The sequence below is a fragment of the Scardinius erythrophthalmus genome, assembly GCF_964197995.2.
Source record: "Scardinius erythrophthalmus genome assembly, chromosome: 16".
In the NCBI taxonomy this organism is placed as follows: domain Eukaryota; kingdom Metazoa; phylum Chordata; class Actinopteri; order Cypriniformes; family Leuciscidae; genus Scardinius; species Scardinius erythrophthalmus.
This window is the reverse complement of record NC_138236.1, coordinates 41,669,930-41,686,404: the sequence shown is the minus strand read 5'-3', so window position 1 is coordinate 41,686,404 and position 16,475 is coordinate 41,669,930. Positions and strand designations below refer to the sequence as shown.

Genomic DNA, 16,475 nt, shown 5'->3' with positions numbered 1-16,475 from the left:
GCACACTCCTCCTCCAAAGCCACTCCTCCTACAAAGCCACGCCTCCTACAAAGCCACGGCTCCTCCAAAACACACTCCTCCTCCAAAGCCACACCTCCTCCAAAGCCACGCCTCCTCTAAAGCCACTACTCCTCCTCCAAAGCACACTCCTCCTCCAAAGCACACTCCTCCTCCAAAGCCACTCCTCCTACAAAGCCACGCCTCCTACAAAGCCACGCCTCCTACAAAGCCACGGCTCCTCCAAAGCCACGCCTCATCCAAATCACATGAACGCGCACAGCAGAGTACAGTCACGAGACGAGAGACAGCGTTAGACTACCTTATGTATTGAAGCACATCACATTACAATAACACAATGAACACAAGTATCTTACAGAGCTCTGAGCTGTGTCACCTGACTGCTGCAGATTCATTTCGCTGTTGATAGTGTTGCCATTGAAAAGAATAAATTCAAGTATATTTCGAGTACATCACTGGTTTCCATTTCTTCAAAACTACAGTAGTTATGGAGTAAACGCAGCATAAACTGGTTGTGTTGGTTCAGGAGGAACCGTAGGTGCTGTTTCGGTGCTCGGAGACTGACGTCAGTCTAACTCTGCATCGCTTGAAGCGCTGATGACGTGTGTGTCTGCGAGAGCAGGTGTGTGGAGGAATGACGTGTGTGTCTGCGAGAGCAGGTGTGTGGAGGAATGACGTGTGTGTCTGCGAGAGCAGGTGTGTGGAGGAATGACGTGTGTGTCTGCGAGAGCAGGTGTGTGGAGGAATGACGTGTGTGTCTGCAAGAGCAGGTGTGTGGAGGAATGGAAGCACATATGCTGACAGTCTGGTAGAACATCTTATTACTGCATTCACACCGAATTCAATGATTGGACGTACATTTTATGGTCCTACACCTTGCACAGACGATATATATATAGATATATAAACATTTATTACAGGGCTCTGTGGAATACTTGATTCTGATTGGTCAGTCGCTCCATCCAGTGGTATATCATTCCCAGGTAACAGCCGCTGAGAACAAGAACAGGCTCATCCGGGTCACTGAAGTCAGCAGCGCTATGCACTCGCTAGGAACGTTTTTTTTCTTCATGGAAGTTTTGCTTTTGGTGAGCTAATAAAATATTAATTTAAAACTCAGTCAAATCAATATTTTGTGTACAGTTATTTAATTATGCCATCCAGTATCGTGGACTCTCTCTCTCTTGTTTCACACAAACCAAATGCTGCCATTGCGACTATTGTTTAGTACACTGTTGGATTATAAGATACAAACAGGTACGATTTTAAAACAGTTTAATCCGAAATAAATATCTCTAATCTCCATAATTATTCATGTGTTGAAATGCTGTGTAATAAGTGACTGTATACCGTATCTCTTGAATGTCCGTCTAGTTTGATCTCGCCGCTGAAACTGCTCTCTCCGCGGAAGCTTTGCGTTTAAAGAGCGAATAACATATTTAGACTCAAGTCGATATTTCGTGTCTAATTATTTACTCATGTGGCAAGTGTCCGTGTAATAAGTGTGATAATGTACATCCAGCCAGTTGTTATCTCAGAATAAACTACTTCAAGTGTGTGTGTGTGTGTGTGTGTGTCTGTGTGTGTGATCTCAGAATAAACCCCTTCAGGCTGATGAAGGCCTGATCCTGATCACCCTGTCGGGTTTAGAGATAACAACCGGCTGGATGAACACTAGACCACTTCACTTATTGATTGCTATCAGGATGGGAAGAGACTCTCAACCGGCATAACAGAAAATGTTTCTGGAACAAATCAACTACCCTGCCTTTAAATAAGAACAAGTGTAAACACTTAAAGGATACAATATTTAGAATGATTAATTTATACTAAAGAAAGTAAATTAAAACAATCATTTCCAGTATGTGGTTTCAGTTTTCGGCCAGGATTACAGTTTTTCTCAGTCGCTTTGGTGCATTTCTCAGATCAGAAATGAAATTCTCAAAACTACTTGTTCAAGCTCCACATCATCTAGTCTCTGCACATCATAAAAGCAGTTTCTCATTCTTTTGAACAAGTTGCGATTGCTTTGGTACATTCATGCAATTGATTATGTACAATAGTCTGCGGTTTCCTACATTATCAGTTGCTAATGCCATGTTGCTCAACATGTATTAAATAGTTCTCTGTGCTATGGTCTTACTCCTCAAAACATCTAGTCATTAGTTCATCGTATAAGTTATCAAATGCAAAATGGTTGATCTAGTTTTCATAAACTGTCCGGCATATTTTCTACATGGTTTTATTAGACTTTTTGTAAATGTGCCATGAATTAGATGAGAATCTGTGGCCCGTGAAGAGGTGTAGACAGACTGCACTGCGATTCCTCATTCAGAATTACATGCTGTATTTTCACCTTTGTGCCCCTATTTCTTTTTCTTTTCTATAGCACAATAATATTGTAATGTTTTTTTTTGTCACCCCACTAGTAAAAGAGTAACTGTGAATCATATCCAGTCTCTTTCAATCAATAACTCACGTACAGTAGTGTGTACATTTGTACTTTTGAAATGGATATATGGCATACAGAAGAAGCGCATGTACACTTCAGCACAGTGACTGTCCTCCAAACTGTTGCCATAGTCTACATCAGGTAATACTCACAGAGTGCAGTGTTTTACTGACAACATGACTCAGCATTTTGACTATCTTGTTTGTGAACAATGACACAAGGACTTTTCATTCTGATGGCACTGATATGTTCACTGACATAAATACTTACTTGTGAGAGATGAACTAAAGATTTTGAGTAAGTTACAGGCTTTTGCAGGTAATCCAATGTGTGGTGCTGTTTTGAGAATGCACATACTTCTTTGCAAACATTAAGGATGATTAGAGAAATGCACCAAAGTGACTGAGACAAACTGTGATAAAGCAGTTCTGAGGCAGAAAGCGTATTTGCTGCTCACCTGTGAAGATTGTGGACACTGGCTGTGATCATTATACCATAACAAGCCAAGACCAGGAGGAAGACAAGCACAGCATACCTGTCACAGCGAGAACATGCCATCACAGGACACATCAGCTCACTTACACAAGTACAAGTACACACATGACAGACAGACAGACAGACAGACAGACAGACAGACAGACAGACGGATGGATGGATGGATGGATGGATGGATGGATAGATAGTCGATGGATGGATGGATAGATAGTGAATAGAGAGTGGATAGATAGTGGATGGATGATGGATGGATGGATGGATGGATAGATAGTGGATGGATGGATGGATGGATGGATGATGGATGGATAGATAGTGGATGGATGGATGGATGGATGGATGGATGGATGGATGGATAGATAGTCGATGGATGGATGGATAGATAGTGAATAGATAGTGGATAGATAGTGGATGGATGATGGATGGATGGATGGATAGATGGATGGATGGATGGATGATGGATGGATAGAAAGTGGATGGATGGATGGATGGATGGATGGATGGATGGATGATGGATGGATAGATAGTGGATGGATGGATGGATAAATATTTTGTAAGGGTTTTACATTTAATAATGAAATGAGTGTGCAGACAAGGTAAAGTGTGAAAATACCACACATCACTAATCATGTCATAAAACGCCAGTTTCCCACAGAAAAGTCTTACCAGCCGAAGCAAAAGACGAGGAGCGCAGAGCCGAACACGACAGCGACCGCATGCCGAACCTCAGCGGAGACTCGCCGCGGGCCGAGAGCGAGCCGGAACCAGAACGCAACCGCTAGCCCAAACACCTGGCAGGCGATGAAGTTCACCTGAAGAAGTGAGAAACAGCTCAAAATGGTTCATATGCTCTGTTTTCTTCACCCTTACGGTCTGCTCGTCACAAGCACAGTCTCTCTTCACTGCTTCAGTGCCTTGTTTTCACATCCCTTCATTTTTCTTTTACATTAAGGTATGTTGCAAGCCTTATGCTATTCCTAATTCCTTTTTCCCCCACATCAATCTACACTCCACACCCTATAATGTCGAAGCAAAAAACAGATTTGTGACAACTTTATTTATTAAAATATTAAAATACTTATTGTCTGTAAGTATTTGACTTATTTTACTTCATCACCTGCAGCTCAACCTGGCAAAGACTGAGCTTCTCGTCCTCTGCCGATCCGTCTCTAGAACACGACTTCACTATCCAGCTAGAGTCATCATCAATCACCCCATCAAGGTCAGACAGAAATCTTGGAGTGATACTGGATGACCAGCTGACCTTCACAGATCACATCTCAAAGACAGCTCGATCATGCAGGTTTGCACTGCACAACATCAGGAAGATCAGGCCTTTCCTAACTGAGCATGCAACACAACTTCTCGTCCAGGCCCTGGTCATTTCTAGGCTTGACTACTGTAATGCTCTTCTGGCCGGACTTCCATCATGTGCAACTAAACCTCTACAGATGATCCAGAATGCTGCAGCTCGCCTTGTCTTCAACGAGCCCAAGAGGGCCCACGTCACTCCACTGTTCATCTCTCTGCACTGGCTACCTCTCGCTGCTCGCATCAAGTTCAAGGCATTGACGCTTGCTTACAGATCTGTCACAGGCTCAGCTCCCTCCTACTTTCACTCACTCCTACGAGCCTACATCCCTACCAGAAGCCTACGATCGGTCAACGAGCGACGTCTACCAGAAGCCTACGATCGGTCAACGAGCGACGTCTACCAGAAGCCTACGATCGGTCAACGAGCGACGTCTACCAGAAGCCTACGATCGGTCAACGAGCGACGTCTACCAGAAGCCTACGATCGGTCAACGAGCGACGTCTCGTGGTTCCATCACAGAACGATCTCCCCGCCCTCATCCGGAACGCAGAATCCCTGACAATGTTCAGACAGCTGAAAACCCTTCTCTTCCATGAGCACTTGACCTCATAAAAAAAAATTCTTTCCTTTTCCTTTAAATCCTCGCTTATCAGGCTTATGCTACTCTGAACAATGCCTGAACTTCGTATGTTGAGCACTTCTTGTGTTGTTTTTGCCTCTTCACGATGACTCGCTTAATTTAGTCCTAAATTATAAGTCGCTTTGGACAAAAGCGTAAATGACTAAATGTAAATGTAAATGTCTGTGAACTAGATCATCGAAATGGCATGAAACACTGATCCTCCTCAAACTCGTCTCCACACCAGCGTGATGATCTTCAACCAGATGAACTGGATAATATTTGGAATGTTCTGATCCAGTCTGACCTCTGACCTGTAATGCTGCCTGAATCATAATCACACACTGTTGGTTCGTTGGCCAGAGGAGAACTGAGACTGAGTCTGGTTTCCAGGAACGTCATAAGTGTTATGACTTCACAGAGTGTTTCAAGCATGGGGTGAACACACCTACACACAGAATCTCAAAGGGCAACCCGTCAAATTACAAGTTCAGTTAAACTTGAAGAAATTATAACAGAAATATATTACTAGTGCACAGTAGAATAATAATAATAATATTAAAACGTTATTTTTAAGGAATATGAACACTTTTGAAAGGCACAATAAACGATCGTTTCCGGACAGCTGTCATATGCCTGCATACGTCACGCTTGATGTCAACAGAAATGGGTTATCATTCTAAGAAGCCTTCATTTGTGTTCATCTGACGAAAGAAAGTCAGACACATCTGGAATGGCATGAGGGTGAGTAACTGATGATGGAGTATCCCTTTAAATAGATACCTCTGTCTCTGGTTACCCTATGCAAAAACACTGCCTGAACCAGCCTAACCACTACTAACCAGCAGTGCCTGAACTAATGGAACGACACTGGAAGTCACAGAGGCAGACCGTGAGGTGGAGACTGCACTCCATTAAGGGTAGGGAAGACACTAGTAAGCTACTAGTGTCTCATGAACCGAAGCTCTCCGACTCTTCCATTCAGACATGAGTGCCCCAAACCTAGTGCTTCAGGCACTTAGGGATTGAGCTATTAGTTAAATACAACGAAATAGAAATAGAAATAGAAATAGAAATAGAAATAGAAATAGAAATAGAAATAGAAATAGGGTTGGACGGTCAGGGATGCATTAGGAACGATCCTGAGGAAAATAAAATTGTGACCCAAATTGGATTGGACCAGTAAATGGACATTCTGGAGTATACTTTGCAGTTTCATCACGCAGGAGCCAAGCTGTGTTGTTTTTACGCACACTAATAGGGGGAACTGAAGCCATATTGGGCAGGCAGTGAATCGGTGTGCAAAAACCCCATGAGAGTGAAGAGAAAAAGGGAGAGAGAGAGAGAGAAGGAGAGAGAGAGAGAGAGAGAGAGAGAGAGAGAGAGAGAGAGAGAGAGAGAGAGAGAGAGAGAGAGAGAGAGAGAGAAAAAAAAAAAAAAAGATATCCCTTTAAAGGAATATCCCTTAATGTCCCACCGCTGCCATCACCAGATATGGATACTATAATTCTATAATTCTAAAGTGTTTTAATATATTTTAAATACATTTTTATTCTCAACTTTTGTTATTTTGATTTCTTGTGCATGCTATTTTTAATTCCTTTGCATCTGTTGTAATTATTTTGATTAATTTAATTCCTTCTATGTAAAGCATTTTGAATTACCATTGTGTGTGAAATGTGCTACATAAATAAACTTGCCTTGCCTAACCAATAGTGCTGAAGCAGCTTAACCAATACTAACCAATAGTGCTGAACCAGCTTAACCAATACTAACCAAAAGTGCTGAACCAGCTGAACGCTTAACCAATACTAACCAATAGAGTTTGAAACAACCTAACCAATACTAACCAATAGTGCTGAACCAGCTTAATGCTTAACCAATACTAACCAATAGTGCTGAACCAGCCTAACCAATACTAACCAATAGAGTTTGAAACAACCTAACCAATACTAACCAATAGTGCTGAACCAGCTTAATGCTTAACCAATACTAACCAATAGTGCTGAACCAGCTTAACCAATACTAACCAATAGAGTTTGAAACAACCTAACCAATACTAACCAATAGTGCTGAACCAGCTTAATGCTTAACCAATACTAACCAATAGTGCTGAACCAGCCTAACCAATACTAACCAATAGTGCTGAACCAGCTTAACGCTTAACCAATACTAACCAATAGTGCTGAACCTGCCTAACCAATACTAACCAATAGTGCTGAACCAGCTTAAACAGTACTAACCAATAGTGCTGAACCAGCCTAACCAATACTAACCAATAGTGCTGAACCAGCTTAACGCTTAACCAATACTAACCAATAGTGCTGAACCAACCTAACCAATTCAAACCAATAGTGCTGAACCAGCTTAAACAGTACTAACCAATAGTGCTGAACCAGCCTAACCAATACTAACCAATAGTGCTGAACCAGCTTAACGCTTAACCAATACTAACCAATAGTGCTGAACCAGCCTAACCAATACAAACCAATAGTGCTGAACCAGCTTAAACAATACTAACCAATAGTGCTGAACCAGCTTAACCAATACTAACCAATATAGTTTGAAAGAACCTAACCAATACTAACCAATAGTGCTGAACCAGCTTAACACTTAACCAATACTAACCAATAGTGCTGAACCAGCCTAACCAATACTAACCAATAGTGCTGAACCAGCTTAACCAATACTAACCAAGAGAAATTGAAACAATCTAACCAATACTAACCAATAGTGCCGAACCAGCTTAACGCTTAACCAATACTAACCAATAGTGCTGAACCAGCCTAACCAATACTAACCAATAGTGCTGAACCAGCTTAACACTTAACCAATACTAACCAATAGTGCTGAACCAGCCTAACCAATACAAACCAATAGTGCTGAACCAGCTTAAACAATACTAACCAATAGTGCTGAACCAGCTTAACCAATACTAACCAATATAGTTTGAAACAACCTAACCAATAGTGCTGAACCAGCTTAACACTTAACCAATACTAACCAATAGTGCTGAACCAGCCTAACCAATACTAACCAATAGTGCTGAACCAGCTTAACACTTAACCAATACTAACCAATAGTGCTGAACCAGCCTAACCAATGCTAACCAATAGTGCTGAACCAGCTTAATGCTTAACCAATACTAACCAATAGTGCTGAACCAGCCTAACCAATACTAACCAATAGTGCTGAAAGAGCTTAACCAATACTAACCAAGAGAGTTTGAAACAACCTAACCAATACTAACCAATAGTGCTGAACCATCTTAACGCTTAACCAATACTAACCAATAGTGCTGAACCAGCCTAACCAATACTAACCAATAGTGCTGAACCAGCTTAACGCTTAACCAATACTAACCAATAGTGCTGAACCAGCCTAACCAATACTAACCAATAGTGCTGAACCAGCTTAATCAATACTAACCAATAGACTCTTCCATTCAGACATAGAACGAGACGGAGGGAAGTTAGCGAGTGAAGGGCATGACAATTTTGGACTGGAACGCAGCCATAAAATGTATTTTTCCTACAATGATGCATGTCGTTTCTGTGACATTAGCGCCACCTAGCGGAATTACACCTACAGCATATTTTGTCTATGACTCAAATCAAACACAACTCAACTGCTTTAACGGTTGCATGTGAAGGCATCAACAGTTGAATGTAGAATACTTTCAATTAAAGGTCAAATATAATCATATATTAAATATGAAACTTTAGCTGTGTTGCTATGTGTCATGATGAGTAAGCAACAAAGCTCTCTGCGCATGCGCACGCAGCACACCCGGCTACAGTCACCGCTCGCCACTGATACAGTAGCGTGTGAACTTCAATAGGTCATCAATGAGCAGTTCTATTGAACGATTCATATTTTTTGCTTTAAAAATATGTGTCATTTCCTCCAGAATGTGTTAGTAATGGATAGAGAGAGAGAGAGAAAACATTCTTCTATACAAAAGTTCTTCTATACACTGCGAATATCGTTTTTTTGATAGTTATAAGAGATACAAGTTTATATACTACTTGTTACTGGTCTGGCAAAGACCACTTTAATGCTTGTTTACTTCATAACCCGGGATGTTAAAGTGACGTCAGTAGCTGTGTGTGTTCCGAGTTCTGCCGGCTTTACCTGGTCCAGAGGAACGCCGACCCGATCGCTGACGGGACTCAGCCAGGAGCAGCCGGTGGTTCTGAACGCGATGTCCGTGTTCTCCTCCTCATTCTTCATGGTGTAGATCAGTGTATCCCAGTATCCCAGTGTCCCAGTATCACCTCACACACATCGACCTCGCGTCGCCAAACATCCCGGGTGAGAGGATCGTGTTTCAGAGCTCCAGCATGAAGAACACCCGAGCTCAGACTGTGTGAGGTTGCGTGTGCTGAAGCTGACTGAGGGCGGGGCTGGAGCTGTCAGTCAGCTGGGTGTGTGTGAGACTGATCCATGGTGTGTGTGTGTATGACTGTGTGTGTGTGTGTGTGTGTGTGTGTGTGTGTGTGTGTGTGTGTGTGACTGATCTATGGGTGTGTGTGTGTGTGTGTGTGTGTGTGTGACTGATCTATGGGTGTGTGTGTGTGTGTGTGTGTGTGTGTGTGTGTGTGTGTGTGTGTCTTTAAGGTGAGGCTTTTCTCTGATTCCAAACTCCGTCAACCCTCATTGATAAACATTGTTACCATGGTACCACACCCTTCCTGCTGTGTGTGTGTGTGTGTGTGTGTGTGTGTGTGTGTGTGTGTGTGTGTGTGTGTGTGTGTGTGTGTGTGTGTGTGTGTGTGTGTGTGTGTGAAAGTGAGTGTGTAAGTGTGTGTGTGTGTGCGTGTGTGTGTGTGTGTGTGTGTGTGTGTGTGTGTGTGTGTGTGTGTGTGTATCCTGCAAGGCTAAACCACCGAAATAAAGTCTCAAAATCCAAATGAATCAAATGGGATCGACTCAGAAACGAGTTAATGCCCAGCAAACACAGAACACTGGCACAACGTACCCAACCTTCTAACAACGTTTTAACAACATGGCCAAAAGGTTGCTATAAATACGTTGTATGGTGAAGGTTGTTACAGCGTTGTCACAATGTTGACATTGAACCACCGATCAGGGCCATTGCTTAAGGTTGTGCCGAGGGTGTCTGGACAACCCCTGGACATGTACTCGTCACTGCCCTGAAGCGCGAAAATCAGCCTTTTAAATTCCAACCACCTGTTGGGCTCATTGTGTTGACTCGTTCATCATCGAGCAAGGGTACGTGAGTATTGTGTTTAATTTAGCCTTCCTCAGCTATCAAACACAACCTACAACTTTAATTTCTAATGTGATTAATGTAGCCTCACCTGCACGGTTTAGTTTTTCATTAGATTTGTCCGCTATTTAGTCTCATTCGTTTCTTTGCTCCTCTATCGTCCGGCTTTTGGCTGTCTGCCATACAGACCCGGTTTTGTTCTGATCTGCTTTTGCTTTTTATGTTTTATTTGTATATTCGTTTATTTCGTTTTTTCCCCCACAAATGTATTCCTTTTGGAAGTGCAATTTGATTACCGTATGCAGTTTTAATAAAGTTGAATTAACGAAACCTTCTGTCATTTTTACTCTTCAAAGTGTACACTTGCAGTTGTTGATAGCCCCATTAAACAATAAAAAGTAGGCTATATAATTATCTAACAAAATGCTAAATGGGGGATATAGCAGCATATAAAAATATTGTCAGAACGTCGTCGCTCAGTTGCTGAATGTCGCGCAACAACGTTGCTACAGCCCTGTGCATCTTACAATTCTACTGTTACAATGTTGCGAGCACGTAGACAGTGACATTGCCATAGCAGAAATGCAACGTGCCAGAGACGTTGCCACAACGTAAATGTGTTTGCTGGGTGAATGCACGCTTGTCCCCTGATCCACAAATACTAATACACATCTTCTTTGTTGCATGCTCAAATTATGATACACTAATACAAAAGAAAACATTTGCATTCACAAAAATGTCTCTATTTGTACAAATTGCAACACATTTATTCAGTTTAGAATTTTGTTTAAAAAGCTTTAGTTTTTGGCTAAAATTCATGCCAAAAACCTTATTTTAAAACAACAGTAGCCTACTAAATAAAAACAAAAAGCATATTTATAATTCCTCCTTGTTAAATGATTATCATTTAAAATACTTCAACTGAAGCCTACACTGAAAAAAATTTGGAGTAGGATTTACTTGAAAAAAAGCTAGGCAACTTTTTTCACTCAGAAAATGCTAGTAAATGTACAAAGATTTGCTAAGTAAAAACCTAAACATGTTTATCAGTAGCTTTAATTAGAAATCTTTAAGTTAAATTTACTTGGAATATGGAATTAAGTAAACTTTACTTAACCTAGTTAAGTGAAAGTAACAGAGAAAATAAGTAATTTTAACTTGGCTAGTAAAAGGTTGATTAATATCGATTTAGTTGAAAATTCCTTTGCATTACATTTCACTCAAACAATAATATTGAATTATACCAGTCATTTATAGTATGTGCTTTACTTAGATTATCTAAGTAATTTATACTACATCATGTCAGATGTTAAGCCTCATGTGAATGCAAAGACCTCAATACTTGGTACACTGTAAAAAAAAACACTGTAAAAAAACGGTATTATTCCGGCAGCTGGGGCGCCAGAAAATTACCGTAAAATAACGGGAAAAAACAATCTCGTTAAAATACAGTAATTTTCCATAATTAAATAACAGATTATATCTTTAATATTACATTAAATCTTATGTAATTATTGGGATTTTTAATGTTTTAAAAAGTCATATACACCTTTAAAACAATTAAATACTGTAAATTTAAGGTTTTATAAAATTATTTTATATAATAATGCTGTCTATCTACAGTAATTTTCTTTTAATATAGTTTTTATGTGTAAAATAACAATGAAAATATGTATAAAAATGCACACAAGTACATAAATTCAAATACAAATGTTTGTAAATTTACAGTTTTAATTTTTATTTGTACAGATCCAATTTCACAACATCTCTAATTAAGTTCTTAATAATAGCAAATGTACAGTCAATTTCTTTTAAATTAACTAAATGTATGAGTACAAATTACCTGCATATTTACAGTATTAGTAATTGAACAAACACTAAACATCAAGATAAGTGATTGATAGGAAATAGAAGCTTAGTATATAATTTAGAACATGTAAAAATATCCACAATAAAAAGCAATTACCGTATTCCTTTACAGTATAACTTATTTTAACATTTACAATTACATTTTATCCAAAGTGACTAACCAATTAAGATAATAATTAAAGATAATAAAAAGCAACAAGTGCAGTGACAAGTCCCAGTTAGTCTAGCACAGTACACATAGAAAGGTGTTTTTTTTTTTTTTAACAAAGATTTAGTATTATTGGGTGAAGTGTTTATGAAAAAGATGGATCTTTAGCAGTTTCTTGAAAATGTGTTGCGTTGCGCCGGTCATTCCACCACCAGGAAACAGTCCAGGTAAATGTCAGTGAAAGTGGTTTTGTGTCTCTTTGGGATGATGGCACCACAAGGCGCCGTTCACTTGCAGAACACATGCTTCTGGAGACACATAGATCGGAAGCAGTGAGTTTAGGCATAGGGCTACCTTTAAAGACAACTCTTGCTGCAGCATCTGGATCAGTTGCAGAGGTTTGACTGACACTGGAAGAGCTGCCAGGAGAGCATTACAATAGCCCAGTCTGGATAGAACAAGAGAGTTGTGTAGCTCCGATAGGAAGGGCCTGATCCTCCTAATGATAAGGCAAATCAGCAGGATCACAGCAAGTATGTTTTGGCTGAAAGCTGAACCATAAGCAGTTCTGTCTTGGCAAGGCTGATTTAAAGGTGAAGGTCATTCATCCAGCAAGAATTTTCCATCAGGTAGGCTGAGATGCGAGCAGCAACCGTCAGATCATCTAGCTGGATTAAAAGATATGTGTCATTAAGATAGTAGTGATAGGAAAAGTCATGTTTCTAAATGAAAGAGCCCCACTAAGCAAAGTGATGTCCGAAAGACGTCTTTTCAATGTCTTTGTTACAAAAATCGAAGGTTGAAATGCCGTCCACTGAGGAGCCTGAATGAAAGTTATGACGTCTTTTTTTGACGTGTTCTGCACGTCCGATATAGATGTTCATCGAACCTTCGTACAAGGTTAAAACTAGTTAAAATGTGGCCATTGTGGACATATTTCAACATCATTTATGGTCTCATTTAGACATAATTACTTTGATTATTGCTGTCAGATGATCTTAGTGAGAATGAACAGAGGTTTAGATGTTGATATTCGTTTAATTTGAAGTGTCACCATTGTGGTGATCAATGTTTGCTTTAGTTGGGCTCTTGGTCCCCGTTCCTTTTATTTTAACTTTTCTTTGGCTGCTGTAACAGTGTGTTTGTGTAACACAATTGTTGTGGCAGAGAAAGCCTAGAAAAAGTTTGAGGTGTTATCAGCTCAATGTTGATGATGACATAATTATCACAAAAATGGGCCTTTAATATTGTGTTTAAAGTTTTGTGTTTATATTTGCCATTAATAACCAACAACCTTGTGGAACTGCATTATTGGTGCCAAAAACATTAAAATGATCACTTATTTGAAGGTGTATAAAAACCATGTGCACATGATGTTTTGAGCAAGAGTATCATACAGTCACACACAGACATCAAGATTGTGCATATGATTTCCAACAATGGTGACAATTTAAAAAAAAGCTTCATGCTGCAATGCATGATGGGTAGCTTTCATAGTACAAAACTCATCCTTAATTCCCAAGCTTTTTTTGGTTGTCACCGTTGTTGTGATTCATATCCAAAATCTTGATGTCTGTGTGTGACTGTATGATACTCTTGCTCAAAACATAATGTGCACATGCTTTTTATACACCTTCAAATAAATACACCTTCACCAATAATCTAGTTCCAAAAGGTTGGTGGTTATTAACGGCAAATATAAACACAAAACTTTAAACACAATATTAAAGGCCCATTTTTGTGATAATTATGTCATCATCAACATTGAACTGATAACACCTCATACTTTTTCTAGGCTTTCTCTGCCACAACAATTGTGTTACACAAACACAGTTACAGCAGCCAAAGAAAAGTTAAAATAAAAGGAACGGGGACCAAGAGCCCAACTAAAGCAAACATTGATCACCACAATGGTGACACTTCAAATTAAAGAATATCAACATCTAAACCTCTGTTCATTCTCACTAAGATCATAAGACAGCAATAGTCAAAGTAATTATGTCTAAATGAGACCATAAATGATGTTGAAATATGTCCACAATGGCCACATCTGAACTAGTTTTAACCTTGTACGAAGGTTCGATGAACGTCTATATCGGACGTGCAGAACACGTCAAAAAAAGACGTCATAACTTTCATTCTGGCTCCTCAGTGGACGGCATTTCAACGTCTGATTTTTGTAACAAAGACATTGAAAAGAAGTCTTTCAGACATCATTTTGCTTAGTGGGTAGTTAAAAAAAATGAAAAAAAGAAAGAAAGATGGGTGGAATCTAACACAATCGTAATCTTGCTGTAGCAAATCCAAACCTTGTGCATACTTTTAGTGCAATCATTTGGAATCAGAAGACTGTTATGAACATATGGAATCAGAACCGTTATGATTTTTATGTTTAAGTGAATTCTTCCCATACCTTGTTTGCCATGATCATCTGCTTTCCACGTGACCTGAAATCACACACACACACACACACACACACACACACACACACACACACACACACACACACACACACACACACGTTATTTTAAAACTCAGTATTAGATTTACACATGTCAGAATATGTTCCATTGGGACAATGCAAAAACTCAAATGACTATGATCTTGAAGCTGAGCTGGAAAGGCTAACAGTAATATTTTGAGCTGCCATGTGATTTTAGCTAAGTTACATTTATAGAAAGTAATGTTAAATGAATATGATTTACTGTGACCTAGCTGCACACCTAGGTCCTAGGGGTTCATCATGTTGTATTCATATTCTAGTCTTCCTGTTCTAGGCTTTCCTGTATCATTAACAAGTACGTTAAGTTACAGTATTTCGATTTCTTAACGGTCTTAATAAAGTTAGTCATGTTAACTATTACGAAATAAACAAAAGAAACACGGTAGGCCTATTTTTAGTAAAACTGTGGCTATTAACGTTACAATGGTAAAAAATCAGCTAAAAACGTGTTTACTACAATTTTATTATAATAAAATAAAGTATGTTTTTTAAGAGAAAAGTTTTCAGCTTCCAGACAGTGTTTCAAAATATCCCGCCATTTATTGGTTTAATGTTACTGACTATCATAACGAAGATTTTATACACAATTATGGACTTTAATATGAATAACAAGTCTACAAAAGATTGTTTTAGGTCTTTAAGTTAACAAGTAGAGATGTGGGTTGGGTTCAACTGATCTTTCTTAACACAGATCGATAATTAAAAAACGCATGCTGCATTTTCAGTGTTTTGCCCTGACCCAGTTATAACTGAACATCATTTAAGAATGCTAACGTTAGCATGGAAACTGTCTAACCACTTAACACAAATGTAATATAAAATATCGTACACACATGTAGTATGAGACTCTTACCTCAGCCGTTGATCGGTCGGGATGAGGTCTGCTGTGACGACGAACCAGGCTCACTGAAAAAGGGCGCGTTATTTCTGGACTGACACCCAGACTACAAACAACTAATATGTGTTCAGCGCTCCTGCTCACGGCTGGCTGCTTCTGTCGAATACGATTATAGCTTTGAACCACTGTGATCACAATCCACGACTACTTCACGAGCGTAGACTGAAACTTCAAATCTCCCGCTTGCCCTTGACACAGATCGACGACAGAGACAGACCTGTAGCTAACTGTTGTGGGCGGGACTAGCAGCAACGAAACGTAATGGCGGATAATTTGAATCTGCGCGCGCGCGGGCACACACACACACACACACACACACACACACACACACACACACATACATACAAACGCACACAAAGCCACGCAGATTTGGAAAAACGATTCATAAAAGACATAAAATATAGACCTAAATGAAATTTACGGGCAAATACAAATGATGATCAAAATGAACATCTATTTGCAAGACAAAATTAAAAGACTATAAATAATTAAATAGGCTTGCCTAATGTGTGTACAAATCTTAAAACTCACTTTAACCCCCACATGCTTAATAATCTTTAAGGAAAACATGTTAAGTGACTGCTGATTTCTGCAGTTATACCTTATTTTCTTTGTTTTCTAATTCCACAGAAATAATCTGTAAAATATTACTTAATTTTTTATGTAAAATTACACATAACCATGTAAAATTACAGAGAATTTCCTTTAAAAAACGTAAAATTAATGTAAAACCAAAATAAAAGCAATTACCTGTAAATTTAATAGTGGACCTTTAAATTACAACAAATATCTGTAAAATAACAGGTATTCACTGTATAATGACAAAACGGCAAAATTCTGTAAAAAAATACAGACCGTTTCCTGTAAATTTACAGTTTTTTTTTACAGTGTAGACAACAATGACGGTAACATTTGATGGATCATTTTT

The 16,475-nt window shown here is 39.2% G+C and overlaps 1 protein-coding gene across 1 annotated transcript in view; it reads right to left on the bottom strand.

The window, feature by feature from the left end:
• mboat1 (membrane bound O-acyltransferase domain containing 1) overlaps positions 1-9,145 on the bottom strand; it is a 34,802-nt gene extending 25,657 nt beyond the window's left edge. The window contains exons 1-3 of the mRNA XM_081389417.1: positions 9,031-9,145; positions 3,629-3,774; positions 2,928-3,005 (exon numbers count right to left, since the gene is read on the bottom strand). Of these exons, the coding sequence (XP_081245543.1) occupies positions 2,928-3,005; positions 3,629-3,774; positions 9,031-9,129 (323 nt within the window). The 5' untranslated portion in view covers positions 9,130-9,145. The remainder of the gene's footprint in view (positions 1-2,927; positions 3,006-3,628; positions 3,775-9,030) is intronic.
• Between the last annotated feature and the right edge of the window lie 7,330 nt (positions 9,146-16,475).